This window comes from Gymnoscopelus microlampas (assembly GCF_963454915.1).
Source record: "Gymnoscopelus microlampas genome assembly, chromosome: 24".
In the NCBI taxonomy this organism is placed as follows: domain Eukaryota; kingdom Metazoa; phylum Chordata; class Actinopteri; order Myctophiformes; family Myctophidae; genus Gymnoscopelus; species Gymnoscopelus microlampas.
In genome coordinates, this window is record NC_139961.1 from 31,995,123 (window position 1) to 32,020,812 (window position 25,690).

The window sequence follows — 25,690 nt, forward strand, 5'->3', positions numbered from 1 at the left end:
AGGACTTTGTGAACCTACTGGATTAAAATGCTCTCTAAGGAGTACAGCATTTGGCAGCTGTAGAATCAGGATCTTGGGGACTTTTTAAAAAAAATGAGTGCGCACAAAATACTAGACTTTGGTGGATTTTCTCAAACTTCTGCCTTGTACTTAAGCTGAAACATTTATTGGCAAATGTCTTTTATCAACCATATTTCCCTGTACGGAATGAAGCGAAATGATTGCGAGAGGCAATATGCCTGCCACAAAATGGCCTCAGATAAGAGGCCATTTTTAAATTTGAGTAAATGTAAAGAAGGCTTTATAGACAAACAATATACAAAAATAGTCACTTTTAGTGCTTTTGGATCTGCAGGCCTCTGAGCCTTTCTGAAAGTATCTTTACAAAGACGACACACACAAAAACCCAGAAGACTAAACAAGACTTGCTAACCAAACCCCCTATCACTGTAATAATTCAGCAGTGCTATGCTGGTTTCTTAGCAATTATTGAAAATATAAAGTGATTTGACAAGTATAGGCCCTTATACGCTATTTGCACTGCTATCAAAATAATCCCCAGAGAAGAACATCTGCTACACACATTGTGCACAAGCCCCAAATTGGGATGGACATGCAATCAAAATAAAAACTTACCATCAACTACAACTACAGTAGTACTCCAGTCCACACAGCTGATTTCACCCAGACAAAAATGAAGCCAACAGCTACATTGGAACCAACATATCTTCGCTGTCGGTCAGAAACCAGCTATTCAGCCATTTTTCAGATTTCTTTTTCCATAAATCAACGCTACAGAACACCCTTTACGTCTGTGTGTTGGTTAAAATAAAATAACTCCATTGGATCCTCAAACTGTCGACCAAACCACCTAACTTCACCACCCCTCCCCTGCGTGTCACACAGAGCAGCTGCAGAAAACTAACTTTAACGAGGCAGGTTTTTTTCTCCCGTAGTCTGTTAAAAGTAACTATGCAGTGTACTTGTTTATCAACCTTAGCACTGTCGTTAATGCTTATTATTGTAGGCCTATATACAGTAAGCAGTGTCATGAAGCATCAGGGCATTAATTCACGCGTTGTGATGCATCGAGAGCTTTGAGATCCATTGTCAGCTGTTCTTATCAATGATGGACAAAACCTCCCAACTCCACTTGAGCTGGATTTGGGTAACGTGGTGATAATATAATGACAAAGCAATACTGCCTCATCAAAGTTGGTATTGTGACTTTATATATTGTCAGATACTTGCATGTGTTTTAAAGAATATAATGTTTTCTTCATTTCCTGAAAAATGAACATTTTGGAGATGGCTGGTTTCTGACCGACAGCAGAGATATACAGATCTATACTCACACATAATGTATAGCAAGGCGTATATGTGTACGTATATGAACTGTATACTTCATAATATGACTATAAAAAGGGCCAGATTTTCAACTGAAAAACATTGTACGATTTATTAGCTTTGAGAGAGAGATGTCAGGTACACTATACTTTTGACTTCCGGCTGGGAAACCCATTAAAACCGGGTAAGAATCCGTGATCTTTAGGATTGGCTATTCAAAAATAGCAGATCTACAAGCTCACAGCACGTCACTGCGTGCCGCGCTGTATATCTGCTATTTTTGATTTTTTTTTTTTAATCTTGAAAGAGTTGAGAACTACTGATTTAGAAGGCATTTGTAGAATGGACCTCAGGTCTAAATGTTTTAAACTGTACCATTGTTCCATAAACACACTGTGTCTGTTGGGATGTCAGCCGAGTATAGATGATCTTGACTTGTGCGACTATAGTTTCTGCCATCAGCATTTTCAGTACCGTTTCCAAAGCAAAACAACAACAAAAAAGCAAGCTACTTTCACCAGATAGACGCACGTGACAAAAGAGCTTTGAGGATGACTGTGTAGTTGAGGACAGAGCTGCAGAACCAGAACGAATAGAAGATATACTGGACCAAAAAGAGGACAATGCAAGAACGATGACAATATTAGGATATCAATGACATAGATAGAGAAAGGGGTGGGGCATTTCAGAGCACAAATTATACTGTCATAATGGCTGATTAACACACATACTAGACACCCTCTACCCCATTCCTGAACCATTACAGAGGAACCACATGCAAAACACACACAACACTGCCAGCTGCAACAATTACAGCATTTGCTAGATTGTCCAAGACGTTTGGTACCAAGTTTATCCTGCTAAATTTATCCTGAGTCTTTCATTGAGACGTGAACATACAGTATACCTCTACTCACGTCAACTCATCTTTTACTTCTATAGTCAAAACTCCCCCACCCTCTCTCTCTCCCACATGTTAATGCATCATTTTCTGTCTTTATCAACCTTTTCTGCATTTTAAGCCATTGCCACCTCTTTCTGCCTCGCCTCGTCTGTCGAAGCTGGAGGGCAGGGCATGTGTTTGGCACCACACAGGAAAACACCAGAGAGACAGATTGAACCACAGCACACCACAGATACACAGAAACAGATACATCGAAATAGAATCATGTCATTTTCCTAAGCCACCCTCAGAGGTAGTTCAGAAAAAATAAGATTCCAACCTTGCCTCAAGGTTTCAATGGGTGGAGGTGTAACCTTGGCAAGAATGGAGCCAGAAGGATGGATAGGAAGGAGCTCTGGGGAGGTCAAAGTTTACCATGTCGACGGGACGGGTCAGGAATGCTCTGGCAACATTCCCAAGTGGCTGCTACACTGCAGTCAGGTCACATTCGATGCCTGGCTAATGAGGTACTACTAGCCTGGCATGAAAAAGACTAGTCACGGAATGGCAAGGTTTGGATTCTGACTGCAGTCAACGCCGCTTGGAACGAAACAGGAGCTACTAGAGGACCAGTCAGCATAAATGGCAAGGACAATGACGACTACTAAATGCGTCAAGACAATTTTTGTGATGATTGGTCACAAATAGGATGATATGTGGAGATAGAAGTGCAACCAAGTAAAGCTTGAACTCCATAGGTCAAGGTGTATTGTGGTGAAGTTTTCCATGGGTCAAGACGGGTCGAGAGTTGTGGCTGGATAAAGACTAACTTGCTACAGGATGAGAAGTTCCTGTTGTGGGAGCTAACTGGAACGGGCGAGGACGAGGGTACGGCACCAGGAGACGGGTTTAAGTGAAGACCAGATGCTGTTGGTCCAGCAGGCTTCTGGTGAAGGTGTTGATTGGTCCGATGGCGGCGAGTGACATGGAAGCATTCTGCCCCCACAGCAGATTGGGACCAAACACCACAGCCAGATTACTGTTGGTCATCTTGTTCACCTCACTGTTGGCAGATACCTAAAACAGGCCGATACAAGCAGGCGCACGCATGTTATGATTGTTATCAGTTGAACCCAGGAGTTACATAATATGAACTGTACCTAGTGCTAGGAAGGTGATGAGTGTATGTACTGTATACTAACAGTAACTGTGCAAGGAAGGTGATGAGTATTATGTATATGAACTGTACCTGTGCTAGGAAGGTGAAGAGGTATTTCAGGCAAGCCTGGTTTTCCTCTGGCAGTGACTCCAACATCGTCTTCATCTCAGCCGCCTGGTCGTCGCTGGACACAGCTGCAAGAGAGAATACAGTACAGCATTTAGTGGCTTGTCAAATGGAAGACACGGCACTCGTATAAATGTAGATAGACAGAGTGTCCAAAAGGTCTAAGCTCTGGAATCATAGGGACTGACTTGAACCCTTTCAGTTTTGCTTCGCGAAGTGTCCAGACGTTAATGGTTTTACAGCATCAAAATCCTTTTGACCACTTTATCAATTTATACGTTGGCTATTCAAAAATAGCAGGTATACAGGCTCACAGCTTGCAAGCGTGTACATCTGCTAATTTTGAACATTTCTTTTTAAATCTTGACATTTTGACACAAATCTTTTCTTCTGGGGGTCCCTGGCACAAAACATTTTCAAATGGGGGTCCACAGCCAAATATATATCAATTTGGGGGTCCTTGGCACGGAAAAGTTTGAGAACTACTGGTTTCACAAGAGCACAGTAGGTGAAGGTCTGATGGAGTTGTTCCCTATGATTCCAGACTTTTTCCCTGTGTGTGGTGCAGAAGGGCGTACAGTTGAACTGCACTATGCTGTCGTAGAGTTCGTAGGTCAACAGAGGCTCAGGAAGCTCCCTCAGGAATGTCTTCAAGATAACAGCAGCCAAGTGGATGTCTTCCATATCGTTGAAACTCACTGTCTCTCCTATAGAACACACACACACACACACACACACACACACACACACACACACACACACACACACACACACACACACACACACACATACACACACACGTTTGGGATACTGTGGGCATGTCAAAAGCATTTTTTTTGTGTCATTTTGTCATTAAAAAAATATATGTTTTACTTATCCTGCTGGCCCAGCCTAACCCTAACCACAACCACATCTAACCTCAAAACCCCCATAAAGATCACACTCAGATGTTTTTGGTGAAACGTCAAAGTCAAAATCATTATATCTTCATAAATCATTGATCAGAAATATGTCTCCACAAAGTTAGGCTTCCAGTGAAGTTCAGGATAGGTTCATAATACAAAAGAAAAAAAGTAACACATTTAACATGATGTCCATCTTAGCAAACCTTAACTTAATTATAAAGTTCTATCTGCACATTTGCCGGTGTGTTGTCTTTGTTTGTTTGTTTGAAAAAAAATGATTCAGGGTATAATAGTCTCCTCCTGGCTGGAGTAAGATTGTACAATTCTTATATTGTTTTACTTTTGATATTACTTGACTCTGCATATTCTTGTCTATTCTTCTGAATCTTGAAATAAACAAAACAGTGAAAAAAAAATCATGGCTTTAAATAATTAGCTGTCTACCTGAGTTGTATCTTAGTTGCACCTGTTTCACCAGGGTGACATTGGCAGACCGTCTGAAAATCCCCTCTATTTCCAGCCCTGAGACAGACAGACACACACACACAGAAGACACAGAGAGAGAGAGAGAGCATAGACAACAATGACGTGATTCATTCAACATCATCAACAACTCCAATGTCTCCAGTGTTTGTCACCATGTAGCTTTTGTTGAAAGTAATGATAGCACTCATTGTCTTCATTTTCAATGTTTTTTTGTGGTGTGGATGACTGAATAGATAGTACTGTTGTGTGAAGGACTTAAGATAACTTACAACACAGAAAATGTTTGAGAGTAATCCCATAAAGAAATCAATGATCATGTAGATTGCATCCATAACCATTGTGTGTTGATGCTGTGGTACTTTCAAAGTGTCCTCATCTACGCTCGAGGCAATGATCTTGAAAAATGATGCAATGAAGGGTATGCATGCTATAATATTTATGTCAATGATAAATCTGTGGGTAACCAGTGATTTGGATGAATGCAGCTTGATTTTGATTACAAAATGGGGGCGGGAGGTTATAGAGGCTGGTGTAAGGGCAGTCAAAGTTAGATTTAGAAATGTTACACATAAATCATTGCACAGAACTTGATTTTCACATGGATTGACCCTGACAGCATATCAATGGTACAGGTGTGTTACCAGTTTATTAAGCTACTAGTATTTTTTAACCACAACTAATGAGACAAGACATGAGTAGAATGAGTTTGGGAACAGACGTCATGAGACAAAAGTATAAACATAGTATACAACCAATTATTTACAACTATGCAGTGATAGTGAAGAAAGGGAACTAGGAAAGACACTTTTTGACAAATCACAAATCATTTGACTAGAGCTTTCCAGCAGACAGAGAACTGCGAAAAATAAATAAGGAACTGAAATCTCAGCCATATGTATTGGTGTACCATACATAGGTCTGTGTCCATGACTACACCAAGGTTTTTGACTTGGCTAGAGGTTTTTAACATTACCGGAGTTGGGCGCTGACTTTTTCCTTGGGTCCAAAAACTATTATTTCAGTTTTGCCTTTGTTTAATTAAAGAAAATTATGGCACATCCAATCTTGCTGATTTGTTCCATGCATTTACTCAGTGTTTGTATTGGACCATAGTCCTCTAGTGATAATGGTTATGTAGATTTGTGTATCGTCTGCACAACTATGGTAGCTTATTTTGTTGTTTTCCATAATCTGAGCAACCTCATGGTGAAGAAAGGGAACTTGGAAAGACACTTGCGGACAAACCATTTGACTAAACATTTCCAGCAGACAGGGAACTGAGAAAAAGAAATAAAGTTAGGAAGTAGGAACTGAAATTTCAACCATTTTTTCTATATACCGTAAATCATCAGGATTTTAATTCCCATAAATCATTTTTGTATTATTGTTTGATGTGCACAACACGTTTTTCATAATTTATCTTTTTTTCATTCATATCAAACTATTGACTTATTATCTTTGCATTATTTGAATTAGCGATCTATAAGATGAAAAGGCAGTGGCTAAATATATCTCATACCCAAAATGACACTACTGGCATAGACAATATGGCACATTAGTCCATAGTGTCTACGGTCCATTAGTTTACATTTAGGGATAGTCATTATTTATTATAGTAAGTTATTTTGTCTGTCCGTGACAAAAATAAAATATTGATGTCCAAAATGTCCATCACAAGCTGGCATGGTGATGACCCCTGGTCTGGATGGATGGATCGTATCCTGTCGCAGGTCTGTAATAGCCTTGGAACAAGACTTTTCTGACAAAGTTTGGTCGGATAACACTAGGGCAACATTAGGGTAAGCACTTTATACTTAGAATGTGTAAGTATATGGAGAAATACGGGCACGGAAGACAGAGTTCCAACTCTATTTGGGGAAGTGGCCAGGGCTGAGATACAGCCCTGGCCACTACAGTAGGTCTATAATGATAATTATTCCATTTGTAGCGCAAACTATATTTCCTTAACAAATCAATCAAAAAGAGTACAAACTCTCAGCAGCACACAGAGCTGTAATCACGAGGAGCTATGTGAAAGCCTGTTTGAACAGGTGAGTCTTTAACAGCCTTTTGAAGATGTCCACAGAGGCCACGGTTGTGTGGTCTAGGGGGGGAGAGTATTCCATAGCCTAGGGGCGAAGCTCGCAGAGGCGCAATCACCTTTCTTATGTGAGGCACAAAATCAGCAGGCCCTGGCATGAGGATCTCAGAGACCAACTGGGAACATGAGGGTGGATGGAGCAGGACACATGCTGTACATATGGGGGTGCCTGACCATGGAGGGCTCTGTATGTGATTACAAGAACCTTGATATGGATTCTGGAATTAACTGGGAGCCAGTGTAAGACCGATTTCCTACTCTAAGAAGCTAGATAATTGTTTAGTTCAGGATAGTTAGTATTGAAGTTAGTCAGCGTGAGTCTAGAATATTGACAGCAATAGTTATGTTGTTTTAGTCACCTTGTACTTTAAGGAATTCGATGGTGTCTTTCATGATCACAGGAACTGGATCACCATCTGGACTCCTCTGTCTCAGCCTAAGCAAAAACGCACACACACAACAAATATAATAATTAAAAAGACCCTTGAGATCTGAGAGTCTAGGGCTGTCCAAACCAAGCATGTTGACTACAATTACAACAATATTTATGTGATAGCAGTGGTGTGGACTCTGACATCCACTTGATTTAGCATGGTTTTGAAAACGTCATATTTATATTTATAGTTTTATTTATTGTGCTTGGTGTAGACAGCCCATAAGACTGAGAGAATGTGCTTTGGCCCATAAATTACAAAATTATAATACACAAGATCACAGTACATTGATAGAAATGTTTGCCAATATCATGAATGAAAAACAAAAAAACGTTTTTGTGTGCGTTTTCTTTTTGTGCTGCAGAAGTCTGTCCCAACAACAAACAACAAGGCAGGTTTCAGAGTGCATTTGTTACTGGATGGACAGACAGACAGACAGGCAGGCTTACAGTGGGAGTGGGACCCCGAACACCTGTTCTGGTAGTGGAGGACTTCGAGCAGGAGACATGGGGGGCTGATATGACGGCTTCATGGAGGATCTCAGCTTGTTATCATACCTGGACACATAAATACACTATTAATATATACTGAAGACCGTTTCAGACTCTAAACCATGACACCACTTTTCTGCTGTTGCTATGAGAAAGCGCTGTTATATCGCTAGATCCAATACAAAACATAACGCTGTGACCCAGGGGTAGAGGGAGTGGCGTCAGGACTTTGGTACTCTATTGCAGTAAGCTTTTAAAAAATGTTGGATTTAATTAATGTACTTTGTGTTTTACGTTCACTTGTTTGTGAGTGAGAACACAGTAATGTCTTACTCTCTGACGCGGGCTGGGATGGTCAACTGCTCACACTTGACAACGTCCTCCAGCTCACTGAGATAGCTCACGTAGTTGATCTTCCTGCCAAACTTAAAGCTACATACACACATGCAGGAAACGTGCACAAACACACACACACACACACACACACACACACACACACACACACACACACACATTTATACAACCTACAGTACAGTATATAGAATGTACCCATCAACCCACAGTCAATGGTGGAAAGAGGTTCTGTCTGACAACACGGCCATTTATGGCCTGATGTTTACCGTTGTTTCAGCTAGGCTACTTCTGCCAATAACGACAAGCAACGGGTATTAATAAATGCTTCGTGCAAGTTTGACAAATTTGGAGGAACACGAGAACTTTCACTTGGTACTGTAAGTACATTTTGTACGTTTGTACTTTTACTCCAGTACTACTTTTACTTTAAGTAAAGAATCTGAGTACTTCTTTCCACCACCAAACTTCCCACTGTTTGGTTAAACAACTGAACGGATGCTAATACTACTAGTAGTACTGCAATTACTACAATTACTATTAATAATAACGATGATAATAATGGGCGCGTTCGAAAATACAGCACTGAGCGCACTGGTCAATACAAACTAATAGGCGAGTGTGCTCCTGTGCGTAATTTCCGAACGCACCCAATAATATGAAGGTATTTTAATAACATTATGAACGATGATAATGAAAATAACCTGATAAATGGTTTGAAGAGGATCAGCAGCGTCTTGATAAACATGGTCGGATGGACGATGTACAGAGCCTTAATGTTCTTCTTGTACCTGGAAACAGACAGGCGTGTTCATACACAAAAACCACATGTTTCTCTTCTGTTGGGTCTCCAAAAGCGCAAACAAACGCAACATTTAACCCATTAAGACCGGGAACACATCTGTGTCATTTTTGATTTCTTTGGCTATTCAAAGATAGCAGAGACGCTATGAGCTTGTATATCTGATATTTTTGAATAGCCAAAGTATAAAATAATGGTTAAAGTGGTTACACAGATGCGTTCCCGGTTTTTAATGGGTTAAGTGTGCTCGCTTACAACTGTATACCAACTTACTTCCTGTCAAATTCTCTGTATGCGTCTCGGAGCCAGCTCAGGGAGGGCTTGTTCTCACTGGTCAACCCATGATGGAAATAGATCAAAGTGTAGTCGCTCTCAACATACTTATCCAACGTCTCTTTAAGATACCTGCAGGAAATATAGTGATATTACATTCTAGATTAATAACTTAAATCGTTAACATCCCAGGTTAGGAAATAATATAAGACATCAATAGAACAAAATAAACAATCAGGACAACACACAGTACATTCAGGACTATGTTAAGTAATCTTAATACAACTTGCAATGTAATACTACATTCCAGATCAGGTCCATGGCAACCTTCTCTAGCCTGCAACTCAAACCAAATAAAGTTAACCCATTCAATCATTTTAGGTTTTAGCTATAGCCATTATTTTGTACTTTGGCTATTCAAAAATAGCAGATATACAAGCTCATAGCGCGGCACTCTGTGCCACGCTATGAGCTTGTAGATCTTTGAATCTTTGAATATATATATTTTTAAAGCGAACATTTGTAACTCAAATCTTTACTTCTGGGGGGGGCGCTGGAACAAAATATTTTGAGATGGGGGTCCGCAATCAAATACATCTAATTTTGCACGTGAAAAAGTTTGAGAACCACTGATATTATAGCAACATACGGTTTTCAGAGAACTGTTAGGATTTAGAAGACATTTGAGTAGATGCGTTCCCGGATTCTGTCAGCTACCCAGACATTATTTGGAGACTCACTTCATCTCTAAATGTCTATATGTCTGGTGACATAGTTACAATTGATTGATTGATTGATTTAATACTACTTTGTTAACAAGTGTGTTAACAGTACAGGTAGTACAGTCAAAGGTTATCCTAAAAAGATAAACACAAAAAGCCCTAGGGGGCTTGTTTCCATTGTGGTCCATTGTACTCATTTCATCAGTAATACATATAATACATACAATACAAAAACAGCTGGCTGTCGTTTCAATCTACCAGCTATTGTAGCCAAGAAGGTTTTCTTATTTCTCTCTTTTGCTATTCTACCTGTTGTATATGTTTATTATTATCAATACTAGTATTGCTGCTACAAAGGCTGACACAATAATTGAGATGTAACAATAAATAACCCTTGAACCTTTGAACCTTTGAACCTTTGAACCGCGAAACACAGGCTTGGTTTTCTATCCAGCCTGGCGTGCAGGCCGTTTGAACCATACTAGTTCTGTTATGAAGTCGGGTATGTGCACTCGTGAAGTCCCAACTCTGACAGTGTGACAAACAGGTTCTGGAAACGGTCCCAAATGTGATGGAACCGATTCCTGTTTCTCAATGTTGGATCCGGTTCCGGATCCCAACCCTTATCAAGCTACCATAATAATATTGATCACAATTTAAAATTGTCTGGCATCAATACAGAGGCGCTATGCACATACTGTAGTAGGTGTGTCAAGATCAAAGTTCCCTGTAGCGTGCGCCTACATCCGGACGTTCGCGCGCACAAAAGAGTTTGTGTCCCAGTCTCGTCTACAGTAATCAATTGAGGACGGCATCAATTGAGGACATCAGTCTGAATCAACAAGTTCTTTAAGTGCCTACCCTGGTTTGACACTCTCTCACACACACACAAAACACTAAACACTAAACAGAGAGAAAGATTAGCCCACATACTGCTAATACAGTGTAGCTATCCGTCTCCTAAATGAGAATCACTAGTACAAATGTTTTCCATGATCACCTGAAAAAACTACCATCCCAGTGAGCCGGTAGTTTGAAAATGCGGTCCTACGTACATCAACGTTGGTCCGGCTTCAAGTTTTGTCCAACGTGCACCAGCATGGCCAATGTGTTTGTACCAAAACAAACACATTGACTTTTGCGTCGCGTATGGAAAGAGACTGAAAATTATATAATGATCGCAGTTTCTTACTTTATAACGACATGATTCCCCCAGAGATAACGCACTTACACCAGGTATGAACTCAACACAGCGCTGTTTCCTCTTTATGAAGCTGGGCATTCACGTTATATTGTTAGTTGACTGTAAATATCTCAGGAATCCTGCAATGCGCCACAAAGAGGGAGAGAGCCCATCTCACCAGTCCACCTCTAGCAGCTTTACAAGGCTAGAGTCTAGCAGTCAACTTTTTACATTTATATGTTATTCAATATTATTCTATCTAGGCTATTCTAAACCAAGCCCTGTTTGCAGTTACTGCATTTTTTGTTAATTAACTATATTCTACAGTTTAACCCAGTGATTCTCAACCTTTTTAACTTCAAGAACCCCCAATTATTATTTTTTAATTTAACTGAGTTTGTACAAATGGTTCTACCAAATGCACACATCGTATATATTGTACCTTGGCACATACAGTACAAAGTATGCTCCTTCATATACATATTCTGTTGAACTTTTATGTATCATAATGCCTGTCACTCCTCAGCCAGGGCTAACCTTCTTTAGACAGATTTGTCAATGCAGTTATTTTGTAGTCTCATATTTATTGCTTTTGATCTTTATGTAGGCAACATTTTGTCAACATTTATTCCTCTACATGTGTTCACATTCACATATAATACATGCACATTTTTTTTGAAACTTTTCTCCTTTACCTGCCCAAAATAGAGCTAGATTATTAATTGATTATTTTATCAAATTATCGTTTATTTTTTATAACAATTACCGTAAATCGATTAGTTTCATTAACTGATGCATCACATAGTGCACTGAAGGTTAAGTTTCCTTCCAGTTGTTGTGAGTACCGAGGAATCCAGCTCACAGCTTCAGTGTCGCTGTGGATAAGCGGTCTAGGGTTGTACTTACTTCAACAGCTTCTGATGGTCCAACTGGTGATGTGGCGGCATCCTGCATGCGTTAAAAACAATGACCTTTCTGCCGAAGTTGTCATCACCTGGAGACACAGACAGAATGGGAAAGAGCCAGCGGTTAAACGCCTTCATTACTCAGCCTAAGTCATTGTCAATGCTTACATGTAAAGTGCCTGCAAGGGAAACTTGGGGTAAGAATCGATGCTTCTGATTGGTGCGGATTCACCTGCCACTTCAATGATCTGATGCCTGGCAATGTCATAGAACTCGTGGTTCCACGGGAGGTGAGGAGAGCCGGCATCTAGATGGGAGATGTCCGTCTCTGGAAAAAAAAACAAGCACACACGCAAATAAACACAGGTACGCCGAAATAACTCTACATAGAAAAAGACCCGACTGTACAGATTTTGAGCCTGAATCCACCAGCCTGCGTGACAATCGTAACACTCCACCAGCATACATCAAACTCATCTGGGTGACGCATTTGACGCAGGACGGAGGCGATTTGTCTTGAGAAACAAAACACATTGGAGTGTTTTGTCTGATTTTCACATGTTCTTCTTATAACAAGCGACAGGGTTCAAGTTAAAAACAAATCCTAGGCAAAATGGCCCTTTAAAAAGGAGTAGTTCATCTAAAAAATATCTTATTTTCTATCGATTACACACCCCATGAAGCCTTGAATTCATCTTGATTTGTAACATGTGTAATTGATAGAAAGTAAGTCATTTCTTTTGTGAACTACTCCTTTAACGCTTGACAAACAAGTCTCACCCACTGTAAATCTCTGCACAAGACTGTCAGTTATCTAAAAAACATACATCTAACGCCAAAACAGGTGAAGTTTCAGTAGAAGAGACCTGTCTCTATACAAAACAGTTTAAGTTGTGTGTGTGTGTGCGTCTCAGTAGCAGTAGTATACTGTATTAGGTACCTGACTTGCTGATGGTAGATAGATCGGGCGGCCATTGCGGGTCGTCTAGCGGGGACAGTTTGAGCTGCTCTATCTGAGGCGTGGGGGTGTCCTCGGCCAGATCTACCAGCAGGTCCGATGACATGACGCTCACTGCAGTGCACACAGTGATGCTACACACACACACACACACACAGGCTCACACACAAACTGTACAATAAGAGACTAAACACATATACACACACTCACTGCTACACGCACAGACATTTACACACACACAGATGAGGTGTCCACAGAGTAGCACCTGGGATCCTGGAAGAGACGGAGAGCGCCATTTAGATTACTTGAAGGAAATGAACGGAATCTCAAACTAAACTCATTGACATGAAAATGGTCTTTGTTTATGAATGAAGCCATGACTAGACAATGACAATGTATTGATTGATGCCAAGTATGCTGTGACTGAGTTGTGTTCAGTGTGAATAGGAAGCTACTATGGGAATAGGGCTGTGCTCTCTAGTCCTCTGGTTCTCACCCATTTTTATGGGTCGCATGTAAACATCATATTTTTCGTTTCCTAAATGTTTTTAACCTGACTCTGCCAGATGGGGGCGGTATTGAGTAACTACGTTCCTCTGAAACAAATGTGAAACAAGCTTTCGGATCTGGCAGCGTCAGGTTAAAATATGATTTCAAAAGATTTTTTCATGAATGTAAATGTTTTAAAAAACAAAACGTTTAAGAAGTAGTGAATAGCAGATGCGATGCATTGTGAGCTTGTAGATCGGCTACTAGTGTCGGTCCAGGGGAGACATCAAGATTTCTCTTTAGGGTCTCGAGCTAAAACGTTTGGGAACCACTGCTATAGTTGCCTGAGTAAATACTGTAAATCCTACACTCCAGACCTACAGTACCAACACTGTTTTCAAAACACAGCCTACGTGGTTTGATTGTAAATACAACACAGTGGCTACAACTTTGAGAAATGGCACTGTAAATAGAGTTGGGGTTTTTCCGATACTGGTACTAAAACAATATCTTTAAATGGTAACGGTGCTTAAAAGGTACTACAAAAAAAAGGAAAAAAAAGAAAAGACAGTTGACAACATTAAAGAACAGCTTTTCTTTATTGCTAAGGCAAATTTGAACTTGAACAATATATGAACTGTTTAATAGGTAGATTAAGCCAACGTTGAACTTTTATCCTAAACATGGAACTTGACTACCTGTCAGTCAGTCAAATCTATCCGTCCTTTATGTCTGAAGCATATGAAAAGAATAGTTGATTATTCTTGACCACATGAGTTGGCTAACCTGATCGTCACTCGTCAGTGAGGGGTTCAACTTCATTCTTGCACAAGGACACTTACACATCTGATAGAGTGGAAGTTCAATCAAACCTTGAGATTTATTTCAAAGTAAACTCTCACAAATAGCTTGATCTATAACGACAAGCTACCAGTATCTAGCTAGTTAAAGCCTCCCTCACAGGTTGACCATGAGATTGCTTAACCCATTAAGACCTGGAACTGTGTCATTTTTAGATTTGAGCTAAAAAGCATTATTTTACACTTTGGGCTATTCAAAAATAGCAGATATACAAGCTCATAGCGCGGCACCGAGTGCCGCGCTACGAGCTTGTAGATCTGCTATTTTTGAAAAATCTTGAAAATGTGTGCAAATCTTTGAATATATATATTTTTAAAGCGAACATTTTTAACTCAAATCTTTGCTTCTGGGGGTCCCTGGAACAAAATATTTTGATTGGGGTCCGCGGCCAAATACATATAGTTTTGGGGGTCCTTGACATGAAAAAGATTGAGCACCACTGATATAGAAACATACGTTTTTCAGAAAACTGTTGAGATTTAGGAGACTTAATTGGAGACTGAGATTTAGATGTAGAATCGGCTTCAGGTCTCAATGGGTTAAGCCACTGAGCTGTTTTATATGTGACAGATTATCACTGTCCACACCTGTGACTGCGACGCGAGAGTGCGGTCTAGCCAACACCAGCTCGGGGCTCCTGAAGCGTCTTGATTTTCCGGGCTTTGCACTAGGTTGGCTCTCACAGTGTCAGTTTGCTCGCTACCAGTTCCAGGTGCCTGACGGCTGACGTCCTCTGTGTGACCAGCTGGCTTAGTTAATTATATTTCAAAATTAATAATAATAAAAAACATTAACTGTAATCATTTTGAGTCGCTTAAAAATGTCCCTGACTTTTCCTAAACTGTTCAAGGCCTGAAAAACACAGTTTCAAATTCCATAACTATTCCAGGACCTTCTTGACTGTGGGAACCCTGTTTTGTCATCTCTCTCAGGGATAGAAAAGGCCAGGGCTGCTTTTGTTATAAATAATACTATATTGCTTTTATAAGCTATTTTAGTCATTTCTGGTTGAGGTAGAGAGAGAACTGATGTCGCATATCAAGAGGTCTGTGGCCAGATTCAAACTCACCATGTTGTGAGTGGTCTTGCAGGTTTGTGGTACACTATATACCATCTGATTGAAAAGCAGGATGCGATCAGGTGCAGCAGCTTTTCTCTCAGGCTGATGCTGAAAAGCTGATGCATGCCTTTATTACTAGTAGGTTAGATCTGGGGTCTACAACAAATTTTCAGCCCAAGAACCCCATAGCTGAAAGAGAGATGAAGCAGAACCCCTCACTACTATTTTTTGGCTGAAGTTCTCTTCAGAATAGGAATAATAGGGATCAAGTGGTTAATGTAAAAAAAATAATTAAAAGAAAACCCAATCACACAAAGATTTGGCGGCCCCCCTGTAGTAACTCTGAGGACCCCCTAGGGGTCCCAGGCCCCTGTTGAACACCCCTGGGTTAGACTACTGTGACGCTCTTTTAGCTGGTCTGCCAAAGAAGGCCAGTCAATCTGAGATTGGCTGAATCAGTAGATATTTGTAAGCGTAGTCTTAAAACATTTATTTTGCCTTGCTTATCGCAATGATTCATCTGACAGATATTTTTCGGTTCTAATTTTGTTTTCTGCTCATTTGATTTGTTTCTTTACGCTTGTACTTGTTTTTATCTTTTTTTTTATGATCTTTCTTTTTTGTGTAAGCACTTTGAGTTGTATGGGCATTCTATGTATGAAATGTGCTATATAAATAAAGATCCTTATCATTATCATCAATGCCTTAATGTTATATTACGCTATTCACTGAGTACTGCCATCTGTTAACTGCAACATGTTACAATTATGGATCAATGTATTGATAAAAACTATTATGGGAAAAAAGTAAAGACAATAGGCTATTCAATTTTCTATTGTACTGCGGTGAGGTCATAACGTTGCATTAGCAAATGTAGAAAGGAAAATGTGCACACATCTGCAAAAACATGAGTCACAGACACAGAGTGGGTGTGGGGGGGGAGAGAGAGAGCAAGACAAGTAATAGAGAAAGAGAGAGAAAGGCATAAACCACATTTGGGGAAGTTTCCTTCCCAAAACAGGAAGTGAAATTCTCTTAAAGGGATATTTCACTTTCAAAAAAACTTTTGGTCATTTTATCGTCTACTCAGGCTTTTGTGAACCCCCCAGACCATTTTTAAGTTGCTTGATTCAGTATTTAGATATTTGATATTCATTTTATCAGACACGCCCCCTTCCTATACAAACCCATTATAACTTCAAACTCCATTTTTAACCTGTTAGATTCATCAAAAACACCCGTTCTTGGTTCTGGATCTCCTTTGATCCCTCCTAATACGTGAGGTGGCCGTGTTTTTTCGATAACTCTTTTCATTTATTTTTAATATTTTTTGGGGAAAATGAAAAACATTAAATACATTCAAAAAATAAAATAAAATAAATGAAAAAAGTAATCGAAAAAACACGGCCCCCTCACGTATTAGGAGGGCAGGGTGAGTCAGCAGAAACAAGGACGGATGTTTTTGATGAATCTAACATGTTAAAAATGGAGTTTGAAGTTATAATGGGTTTGTATAGGAAGGGGGCGTGTCTGATAAAATGATTATCAAATGTCTAAATACTGAATCAAGCAACTTAAAAACGGTCTGGGGGTTCACAAAAGCCTGAGTAGACGATAAAATGACCAAAAGTTTTTTTGAAAGTGAAATATCCCTTTAATGCAGCCTAAGATGTGGCTCTTCTGTAAACTCTGTAGAATCGTGCAACAGTTAAGTCAGCCCTGTGGTCAGTCACAACGCAACGTTTTTCAAGATGAAATACACTGGTAGCGATATACTGTAACAACAATCAGGAAACCAGATTTCCTCATAAAGAGCTTTAATACACACAAACTTTTACAACAGTGTCGGCGATTCAAACTACGGGTCACAAGACAAAAGGCAGGCAAAATCACTATAGCGACAGATCTTAAATGAAGATCTCAGACAGGATATAGGCCTCAGTGAGCATGACCAGGCAAGCAGAAACAGGCAGGTCACACAGAGAGGACAGATCACTTGGCTCCAACAAGGCAGAGATGCAGAGGGACTGGCCAACATGGCCAAAGATTTTAGCACACAAAATGGTTTCTATATCAGTCGATACCAATTATTTCCACTATATGTATCAAAGTATTTCAGTTTAGAGGGTAATGTTAACTCCTGAAAGAAAGCCGAGAGAAAGTTCAGGAATTGTGGGGTGGTCAAATACCAGCTCCCATAACTAAATGCTCTAAAAGGCATTAACGTGGTTCACAAATTGGGATCCTCTAGATTCTAGAGAGCGGCCTTTCTACATTGCTATGGCAAACTTTAACTTGAGCAATATTTAAACTGTTTCATAGAACAATTCAGCCAATGTTAAACTATCATCTCACACATGAAACTCAGTCTACCAAATCAATCTGTCCTTAATGTCAGAAGCATATGAAAAGGATAGATGGCTCCCACTGATATAGAGGATGACACAGTTTCACATGATTCAACAGGTTTGCAGTATAGTGCCTGGCTTTGCTTTTGTTGTTGTTGTTTTTGTTGTTAGTGGAGCTGTTCTGCTTCTGGCCAAACCATATATAGTACACAGGCAGACAAAATATTTCCAAGTCACCAAAGTTGACCGAGTGTTCTCATTTAGCTCATGAGTGACTCTGAATTTTACAAAAGATGCAATTCTATTGTGATTTCATTATTACCCACACTTAACAGAGATATAATATAAATAAATCGATGGAAAATGATCAACTACAATGAGTATCTTGGAGCATCCTCTCCTAGAGCAGTGTTTCTCAATCAGTGGGTCCTCAGGGCCCAAAAGTGGGTCGTGATACCCCCTGATGGGTCACAGGCAACAACAGAAAATTCAGTACTGTACTACTCTAGTTCAACAGAATAGCCTGAGAGGCAGATATTAAGGAAGAGAGAGAGAAAGATGAAGAGGGAGGGAGGGAAGGGGACTAATATCAAAAGGAATAATGTGCTACCACAAAATCATGCGTGAGATGAGATTAATTCGGCAAATGAACACATCGTGCACTGAAAAAAGCAAAGATCTTTCCTGCAACACACACACACACACACACACACAGGACAGCACGTAATGGTCACACATTCCAAACATGCACGTGACGTGCAGCCATTATGCACTTGGCACAAACACTGGAAGATGTTTGTACAGAGGGGAACATTTGCACACATAATGTACTGTAGCACACACAGTCCATACTGTATATATATGTGTGTGTGTGTGTGTGTGTGTGTGTGTGTGTGTGTGTGTGTGTGTGTGTGTGTGTGTGTGTGTGTGTATGTGTGTGTATGTGTGTGTATATATATATATATATATATATATATATATATATATATATATATATATATACACACACACACACACACACACACACACACACACACAGTACATACACACACCATCTACTGTACTAATTGTATAATTGTATATTGTATATTATGTGTACAATCAATGGTCAAGTGTGCAACTGGACTCAAGAAACAAACACACAAACACAAGAAACACTGTAGTATATCATACAGTGTCATAAACTAAGCATAGTGTGGGATTGTTAGCCAAACACATAAAGCACATCATGACCACACTGCTGACAGATAGGCCTTAATGTCATCCGCAACAGAAAATGTAGTGTGCAACTGCAGCGCCCTAGTGGTTTCCAGAGTAATGTAGCAGCCAAATGTCACTCCCTCCTCTCTCTCTCGTTCCCTCTCTCTTCAAATTGTGTAGTGCTTCTCGCACTTGCTCTCTGGCTTCTTTTTCTCACCTCCCATTTTTCCACTCTGCACATTTTATTTTATCATTCGAGCTCGGTTTCTAGACAAGAGCATTCACTGTAATTTCCTCCATCTTCTATCTCTCCCTTCCTTTCTCTCTCATCTCTCTCTCTCATTCCCTCTCTCTCGTTGTGATGTTATGCTTGGTGACAGCTTGTTGCTTTAAATAACTATCTCTACTAACCAACATGGACTCAGTTTACTCATTGCTGCTGCCCAACCTGATACACAAACACAGCAAATGGAACCCTATCGTTCTATTATGATGAAAATTGTAAATTGTGTGTACCACTTCCCAATTAATGTGTACTGTGCTGGACAATCTCCTCCAGCCTTCATAAAACGACATGTTTCAGTGCATTTACGTAGGCTGGCGGACATTTCCAAGCGCTCTAACAAAACTAGAATGCAATTTCAGTTGTGTCTTTTTTTTTATTAACACACAATTTACATTCATTGCAATTACACTTGAATCAGAACTAAGGACACGGCTTATTTGTGCACACTACTCTCCATTTCATTCAGCAATGCCTAGATTTCTACACTACAACACGTGTACAACCATTTCCTCATTACAGCAGTTACTGAATCTACTTTGATTCATTACTCTATGCTACCTTGTTGCATGGTTTTCACTGTCGCTTTTGTTTACATTTTACCTACCTACCCAATGTCCCCATCAGGTGTCCAGTCGGTTACTGAGTCGATCCTTAGTCATTGTTACAGCCCAAGATTTTGGTGTGAGCTGACAAATAATCTCCTAGATCCAGGTTAATCAACAAACTTCTGCTTCATTAATTTAACTATGTCAACTCTGATACTTAAACAGAGTTCTATGATAATTCTATTGGAACTGACAGTGACTACAAACATCACTGTTGTTACTTGTTTGTAATAGGAACATTTGAATGGATCGTCCACTGCGAACACATACTGTGACCCCTCTGCCTGACAATAACATATTCAGCATAGATGGTTCTTCTTGTCATGCACAGTCATCTGCACTGCTCAGGGCACCTGACGTCACCTTCACAGATAGCCTAAGGACCAGCAGAAACCACTACCAGGGTAGAGAGCTAGCTAGTCACCCAGCTGCCCCATCGGCCTGTTAGTCAACTACCAGCATGCAAGCCAAGCCAGCCAGCAAATCAACCCACTATATCTCCCTCTCATACCTCTCAAATTTCACAATCAAGACTGCTTCAGCAAGAATTTTGTTCACAGAGACTAGGGTGACTGCTGCCCCAACCACATAGTTTGGTTCTCAAACTTTTTCCTGTCAAGGACCCTTAAATGTATGTGTATTTGGCTGCAGACCCCCATCTGAAAATGTTTTGTGCCAAGGATCCCATACAAGATTTGTGGTGTTAAGAAATGTCAAAAATCAAACGTTTAAGATTTTTGTTGAAAATAGACATACTAGAATGTATATAGGATTAAAGTGGTTGAACTGATGTTTATATATATGAACTAATTTAGCTAGGGACCCCCTGGAACGCACTCAAGGACCCCTGGGTGTCCCCGGACCCCACTTTGAGAAACCCCGCATCAGACCACGGATCACCATAACTCTGAGAGTCTACAAATGGAACATTTGTACACACTCAAGAGTTACAGCCCCATAAGGATCCATTTGGTTACTAACTATAAATCATTTTTCTAGGGACCCCCCATGCCTATACACATGTCACCGTGTGTTGGATGAAAACACACTGCGTGCGTACTGCTTTCTGAATCAATGCAGCAGCATTAGGCTACAGCATCTACAAAAGGTCTTCACAGAAAGATCCTGCGGTAAAACAGCACCCCACCCCCCTTCTCTTCCCCTTCTCCCTAGCAGAACGAAGGAGGGTGGACTGTGGAGGAGCACAGAAAAATAGGAGAGGAGCCTTAGATAAATTCTCCTGCAGGGGTCTGGGCTTTAGATCCACACAATCTTTTTTTTTTTTTTTACACACAGAACTGTGCAGCTCAAAACTGCAGTGAAGCGCGAGAGAGCCAGAGTCACAAATTAACATTCTTCTAATCCACTTACGACAAAGCAGTTGCTGCTGATTCCATGCAGCGTCACACAGGCTGATGTGTGTGTGTGTTCACTGCCCCGATTGATACTTGGTTGTGCATCGAGTCGCGCACCAAACATTGCAGATCTCCAAGCTCACAACGTGCCGGGCTGAGATGCAGTGTGTGAGCTTGTAGATTGGCTATTTTTGGTGTACGACAAAAACCTTGGCTTAAATATTTAAGAAAATGACTGATGACCATTATCCAAATGAATAAATAATTGCGATTATCTCAAATAATTGCAATTATATATCTACATGATGATGTGACAGATCTACTGGCAGCCTGATAAATCTGCAACCTTACATGATGAGTTTTTGTTGTAAAAAGGCTGAGTGCCTCATAGAAAACAAAATGATGTTCAGCATTTGTTCTGGAGGGCTGGCTTATGATGGCACACTGACTGAATGGGGGCCTCAAAGATTGCAATGGTTTAGATCTTATTGTGAAAAACATTTTGGTTCTCATGCAGTGATTCTTAAATCCTTTTCATTTCAAGGACACCCACTATCATATGCTTTAGGCCATGGACCCACAATGTGCTATCTCTGGGACCCCAATCTACACTGTAAAATCACAAATGTTAATTTAACTGTGAGTATGTGGAAATGGAACCAAATGGACACGTAAAGGCCAGTCCACAACAATGCAACTCCTTGCAACTGCAACTCCTTTCAAGCAACTACTTACTATCATCCCCAAATGGCACCAGTCTGCAACTGGTCAGTCGAGAGAGACCACTGCGACGGTCTCTAAAATGGTTTTGTTGCAAAGGAGTTGCATTGGTGTGGACTGGCCTTTAGGAGGTCCCTGGACCCTGGCACAATATATTTTTCAGATGGGGATCCGCAGCCAAATACATAGTAATACAATAATTTTAGGGGTCCATGACATGAAAAGGTTTGAGAACTACTGCTGCAGGAGGCCAGCTTCACTAACCTTTACGTGGGCACAGGATAGTTTATGAACAAACACATGAATACAGAGCAGGTTCAGGACTGACTCATAACCCTAGTCAGCCCTCTCAGGGCTCCAGAGTACAACCTCTCGCTCGAACTTCCTTCATGTTATTATCAGCCTCCCAGTAGCAAGCAACAACTAGGGCACTGGGCCAGCGGCAATCTCAACCACATTTCAGAGGACTATTCCCAGTCCTGTCTACTACATTAAGAGCAGGCTCCAGTCCTTATATGGATTTTATGCCATTTCCTCTCCCTCTGCCTCTCTCACGAGTCCCTTGATGAGGGATAGTACTAGAATCAATGTATCTGCCAATACGACTCACAGATGAAAATCACACCCTGTGTGAAGGAAGCGGTGCCTTTGGGGCGGGGCTTAACTCATTTCAGTTCGTCCCTATTGGTGGTCTGAGTCCACTTACCAAATTTGTACTTGGTAGCATGCTGCAAACTGGAATGATGGCTGTTTAAAGGCCAGCCAATGGGCAGACAGAGGGGGCGGGGCTTAGGTAATTACATTTCGTCCCTATTGGTGGTTTTAGTGCATGTACAAAATTTGTACTCCGTAGCATGCTGCGAACTTGAGTTATGGCTGTTTAAAGGCCAGCCAATGGGAAGACAGAGGGGGCGGGGCTGCAGCCATTCATGCTAGTCCCTATTGGTGGTCTAAGTCCACATACCAAATTTGGACTTGGTGGCATGCTGCAAACTGGAGTTATAGCTGTTTAAAGTCCCGTGCCCTAAACGGGCGGACGGACATAACAGACGCTGGGGGTCCCTGGACCCCGCTTTGATAACTTCAGCAATTCATGCTCGTCCCTATTGGTGGTCTAAGTGCACATACCAAATTTGGACTTGGTGGCATGCTGCAAACTGGAGTTATAGCTGTTTCAAATCCCGTGCCCTAAACGGGCGGACGGACATAACAGACGCTGGGGGTCCCTGGACCCCGCTTTGATAACTTCAGCAATTCATGCTCGTCCCTATTGGTGGTCTAAGTGCACATACCAAATGTGGACTTGGTGGCATGCTGCAAACTGGAGTTATAGCTGTTTCAAATCCCGTGCCCTAAACGGGCGGACGGACATAACAGACGCTGGGGGTCCCTGGACCCCGCTTTGCTAACTTCAGCAATTCATGCTCGTCCCTATTGGTGGTCTAAGTGCACATACCAAATGTGGACTTGGTGGCATGCTGCAAACTGGAGTTATAGCTGTTTCAAATCATCCCGTGCTGATACGGACGGACGGACATACGGACAAAGTCAAGCTTAGAGCGGTTGGCACCGCTAAAAATGACAGGAGTGAAATTTGTTTTGCTTTCACGCAATTTGCCCCACAGCTCGTGAATGCTGCATCATGATGCAACCTGCTGCTTGGACTGACGCATGTCATTTATTTCAGCACTGAGCGTAGGTAGGGACTGGGAGTAGGGACCATATAGGTGTCATAATCAGTGCTGTCCGGTGGCTGAATATTATCAACTGCTTATTTAGCGTACGTTTCCACTCACGAAGTATAGTACTGACTCAATCATGAACATAGCACCTCGGTCACAGTCTATTAGGTTCCTGAACAGTAGTACATACAGGTCCAGCCTTAGATGCAACGATACACAAAGCAGTGTGTGAGAGCGGGTGAAGTTTAAACATAGTGTATCTCTAACTTCTAGTGGTTTCCCTTAGGCTGCATGTTACATGCACTTTATCCCAGGGGTTCTTGAGGGGGTTCCGGGGGGGTCCCCAGCTAAATGATTGTTAGGTACCAAATGGACCCTTAGAGGTCTGTACTAGCCCAACTCTGACAGAGTAGGCTAAATGGAAGCAAATAGACCCTTAAATGGTCCATTTGGTTTGTACACGCTCAGAGTTAAATTAATCCTGTGGCTATCTTATTAAACTGGGGTAACTCAAATTGTTGCTTCTGGGGGTCCCTGGAGTAACATGTTTTGAGATGGGGGTCCGCGGTCAAATACATATCATTTTGATATGTATTTGACCTGCATGACTTCTCTCCACATTGGAGGAGTCATCAACAACTCCACCAGCTACAATACAACCTGTGAACAACCAGTGACTGACTGACTGACTGACTAAACTGATCATGGAAAGGTGGAAACGAAAACAAATCATATTCTGGATATAAAAATGCTTAATAAAGTCAGTCACATACATGAATAAATACATAAATAATACATATATAAATGCCTAATAGTCAGTCACATACATAAATAAATAAAACATAAATAATAATACATAATGATAAATATAAATACATAAATGCTTAATAAAGTCAGTCACATACATGAATAAATATAATACATCAATAAATAATACATATAAATATATAAATGCTTAATAAAGTCAAGTCACATACATAAATAAATAATAACAAATAAATAATAATATATAATAATAATTATAAATATAAATACATAAATGCTTAATAAAGTCAGTCACATACAGGCTCATATAACGTTATGCTGCTCACAACAAGCCCATGCCACAATAAACGGACGTTAGCTCAGAATCAAGACTAACAACATTAATATTAATAGCGTTTTGTGTGAAATGCGCCTTTATGAATGTGAATGATGTGTGTTAATTCGTTGATCACATTAATAATAATCCTACTACAAAAAAATAGATGATTATAATTAAGGACTACGTTTGAAGCACTAATAGCATAGAATGTTAGCAGTCAGTTTAGTGTTGCCAGGTTTTGCGAGAGAAATAAGCAACCAGGTCTATGGAAACAGGCCCAAAAGAAGCAACTATTTGAAAATAGCAGATCTACAAGCTCACGTGTCACGATGCGCAGCGTTGTGAGCTTGTACATCTGCTATTATCAACAAAAAAGGAAAATAATCTTTAAAAAGAAAATAGCAAAAGAAAAGAAAATTATCTTTAAAAAGAAAATGGTAATCTTGGAAAATTTTGGAAACATTTTACAACACAAATCTTGTCCCTGGCACAAAATATTCTCAAGGGGGGGGGGGGTCTGTGGACAAATACATATTAATTTGACATGAAAATGTTTAAGAACCACTGACTTAAACAACATTTAGCAATCCCGACGTCGCTTATAATAAGCGGACATGGCAACCCTGCTGGTACAGTATACCGCAGGAGGTTAGAGAGCGATTCGTACATCATAGGGATTTAATACTGAAATGAACTCATGGAATCCAGGTTATAATGGATAATGTTACACTATAGTTGTTTATTAAGTGTGTTCTTTACCTTACAGGGTGTTGGTGCTGCGTGTTGTTGTGTTTCTGGTGTTTTTTTTAGACGAGAGACGATCAGAGTCCTGTTCGTTTTGATGTGGATGTTGTTGACAGGAGGAAGCTTCTGA

General features: G+C 40.5%; 1 protein-coding gene across 2 annotated transcripts; it reads right to left on the reverse strand.

Annotated features, from left to right (window-relative positions):
- Positions 1 to 92: 92 nt before the first annotated feature.
- Positions 93 to 25,690, reverse strand: arhgap1 (Rho GTPase activating protein 1). 2 transcript variants are annotated; one of them, XM_084051126.1, is made up of 13 exons: positions 25,576 to 25,690; positions 13,109 to 13,399; positions 12,401 to 12,496; positions 12,170 to 12,257; positions 9,359 to 9,490; positions 8,988 to 9,074; positions 8,266 to 8,364; positions 7,891 to 7,998; positions 7,367 to 7,443; positions 4,865 to 4,942; positions 4,094 to 4,222; positions 3,480 to 3,583; positions 93 to 3,307 (listed from the first exon to the last, which is right to left on the reverse strand). In XM_084051126.1, exons 2-13 carry the CDS (start codon positions 13,230 to 13,232, stop codon positions 3,140 to 3,142), a joined length of 1,290 nt encoding a protein of 429 aa, XP_083907252.1. In that variant the 5' UTR covers positions 13,233 to 13,399; positions 25,576 to 25,690; the 3' UTR covers positions 93 to 3,139. The 2 variants fall into 2 exon arrangements, with proteins under 2 accessions (XP_083907252.1, XP_083907253.1); XM_084051127.1 differs by having other exon boundaries at positions 25,581 to 25,664.

Excerpts from the sequence above, each read along its gene's own strand:
- arhgap1 (XM_084051126.1), bottom strand. The coding sequence starts at position 13,232 with ATGTCATCGGACCTGCTGGTAGATCTGGCCGAGGACACCCCCACGCCT. Across the intron at positions 12,258-12,400 it reads TCAGATCATTGAAGTGGCAG|GTGATGACAACTTCGGCAGA; the intron begins GTGAATCCGCAC and ends CTGTGTCTCCAG. Across the intron at positions 3,584-4,093 it reads CAGCATAGTGCAGTTCAACT|CTGTGTCCAGCGACGACCAG; the intron begins GTACGCCCTTCT and ends TCTCTCTTGCAG.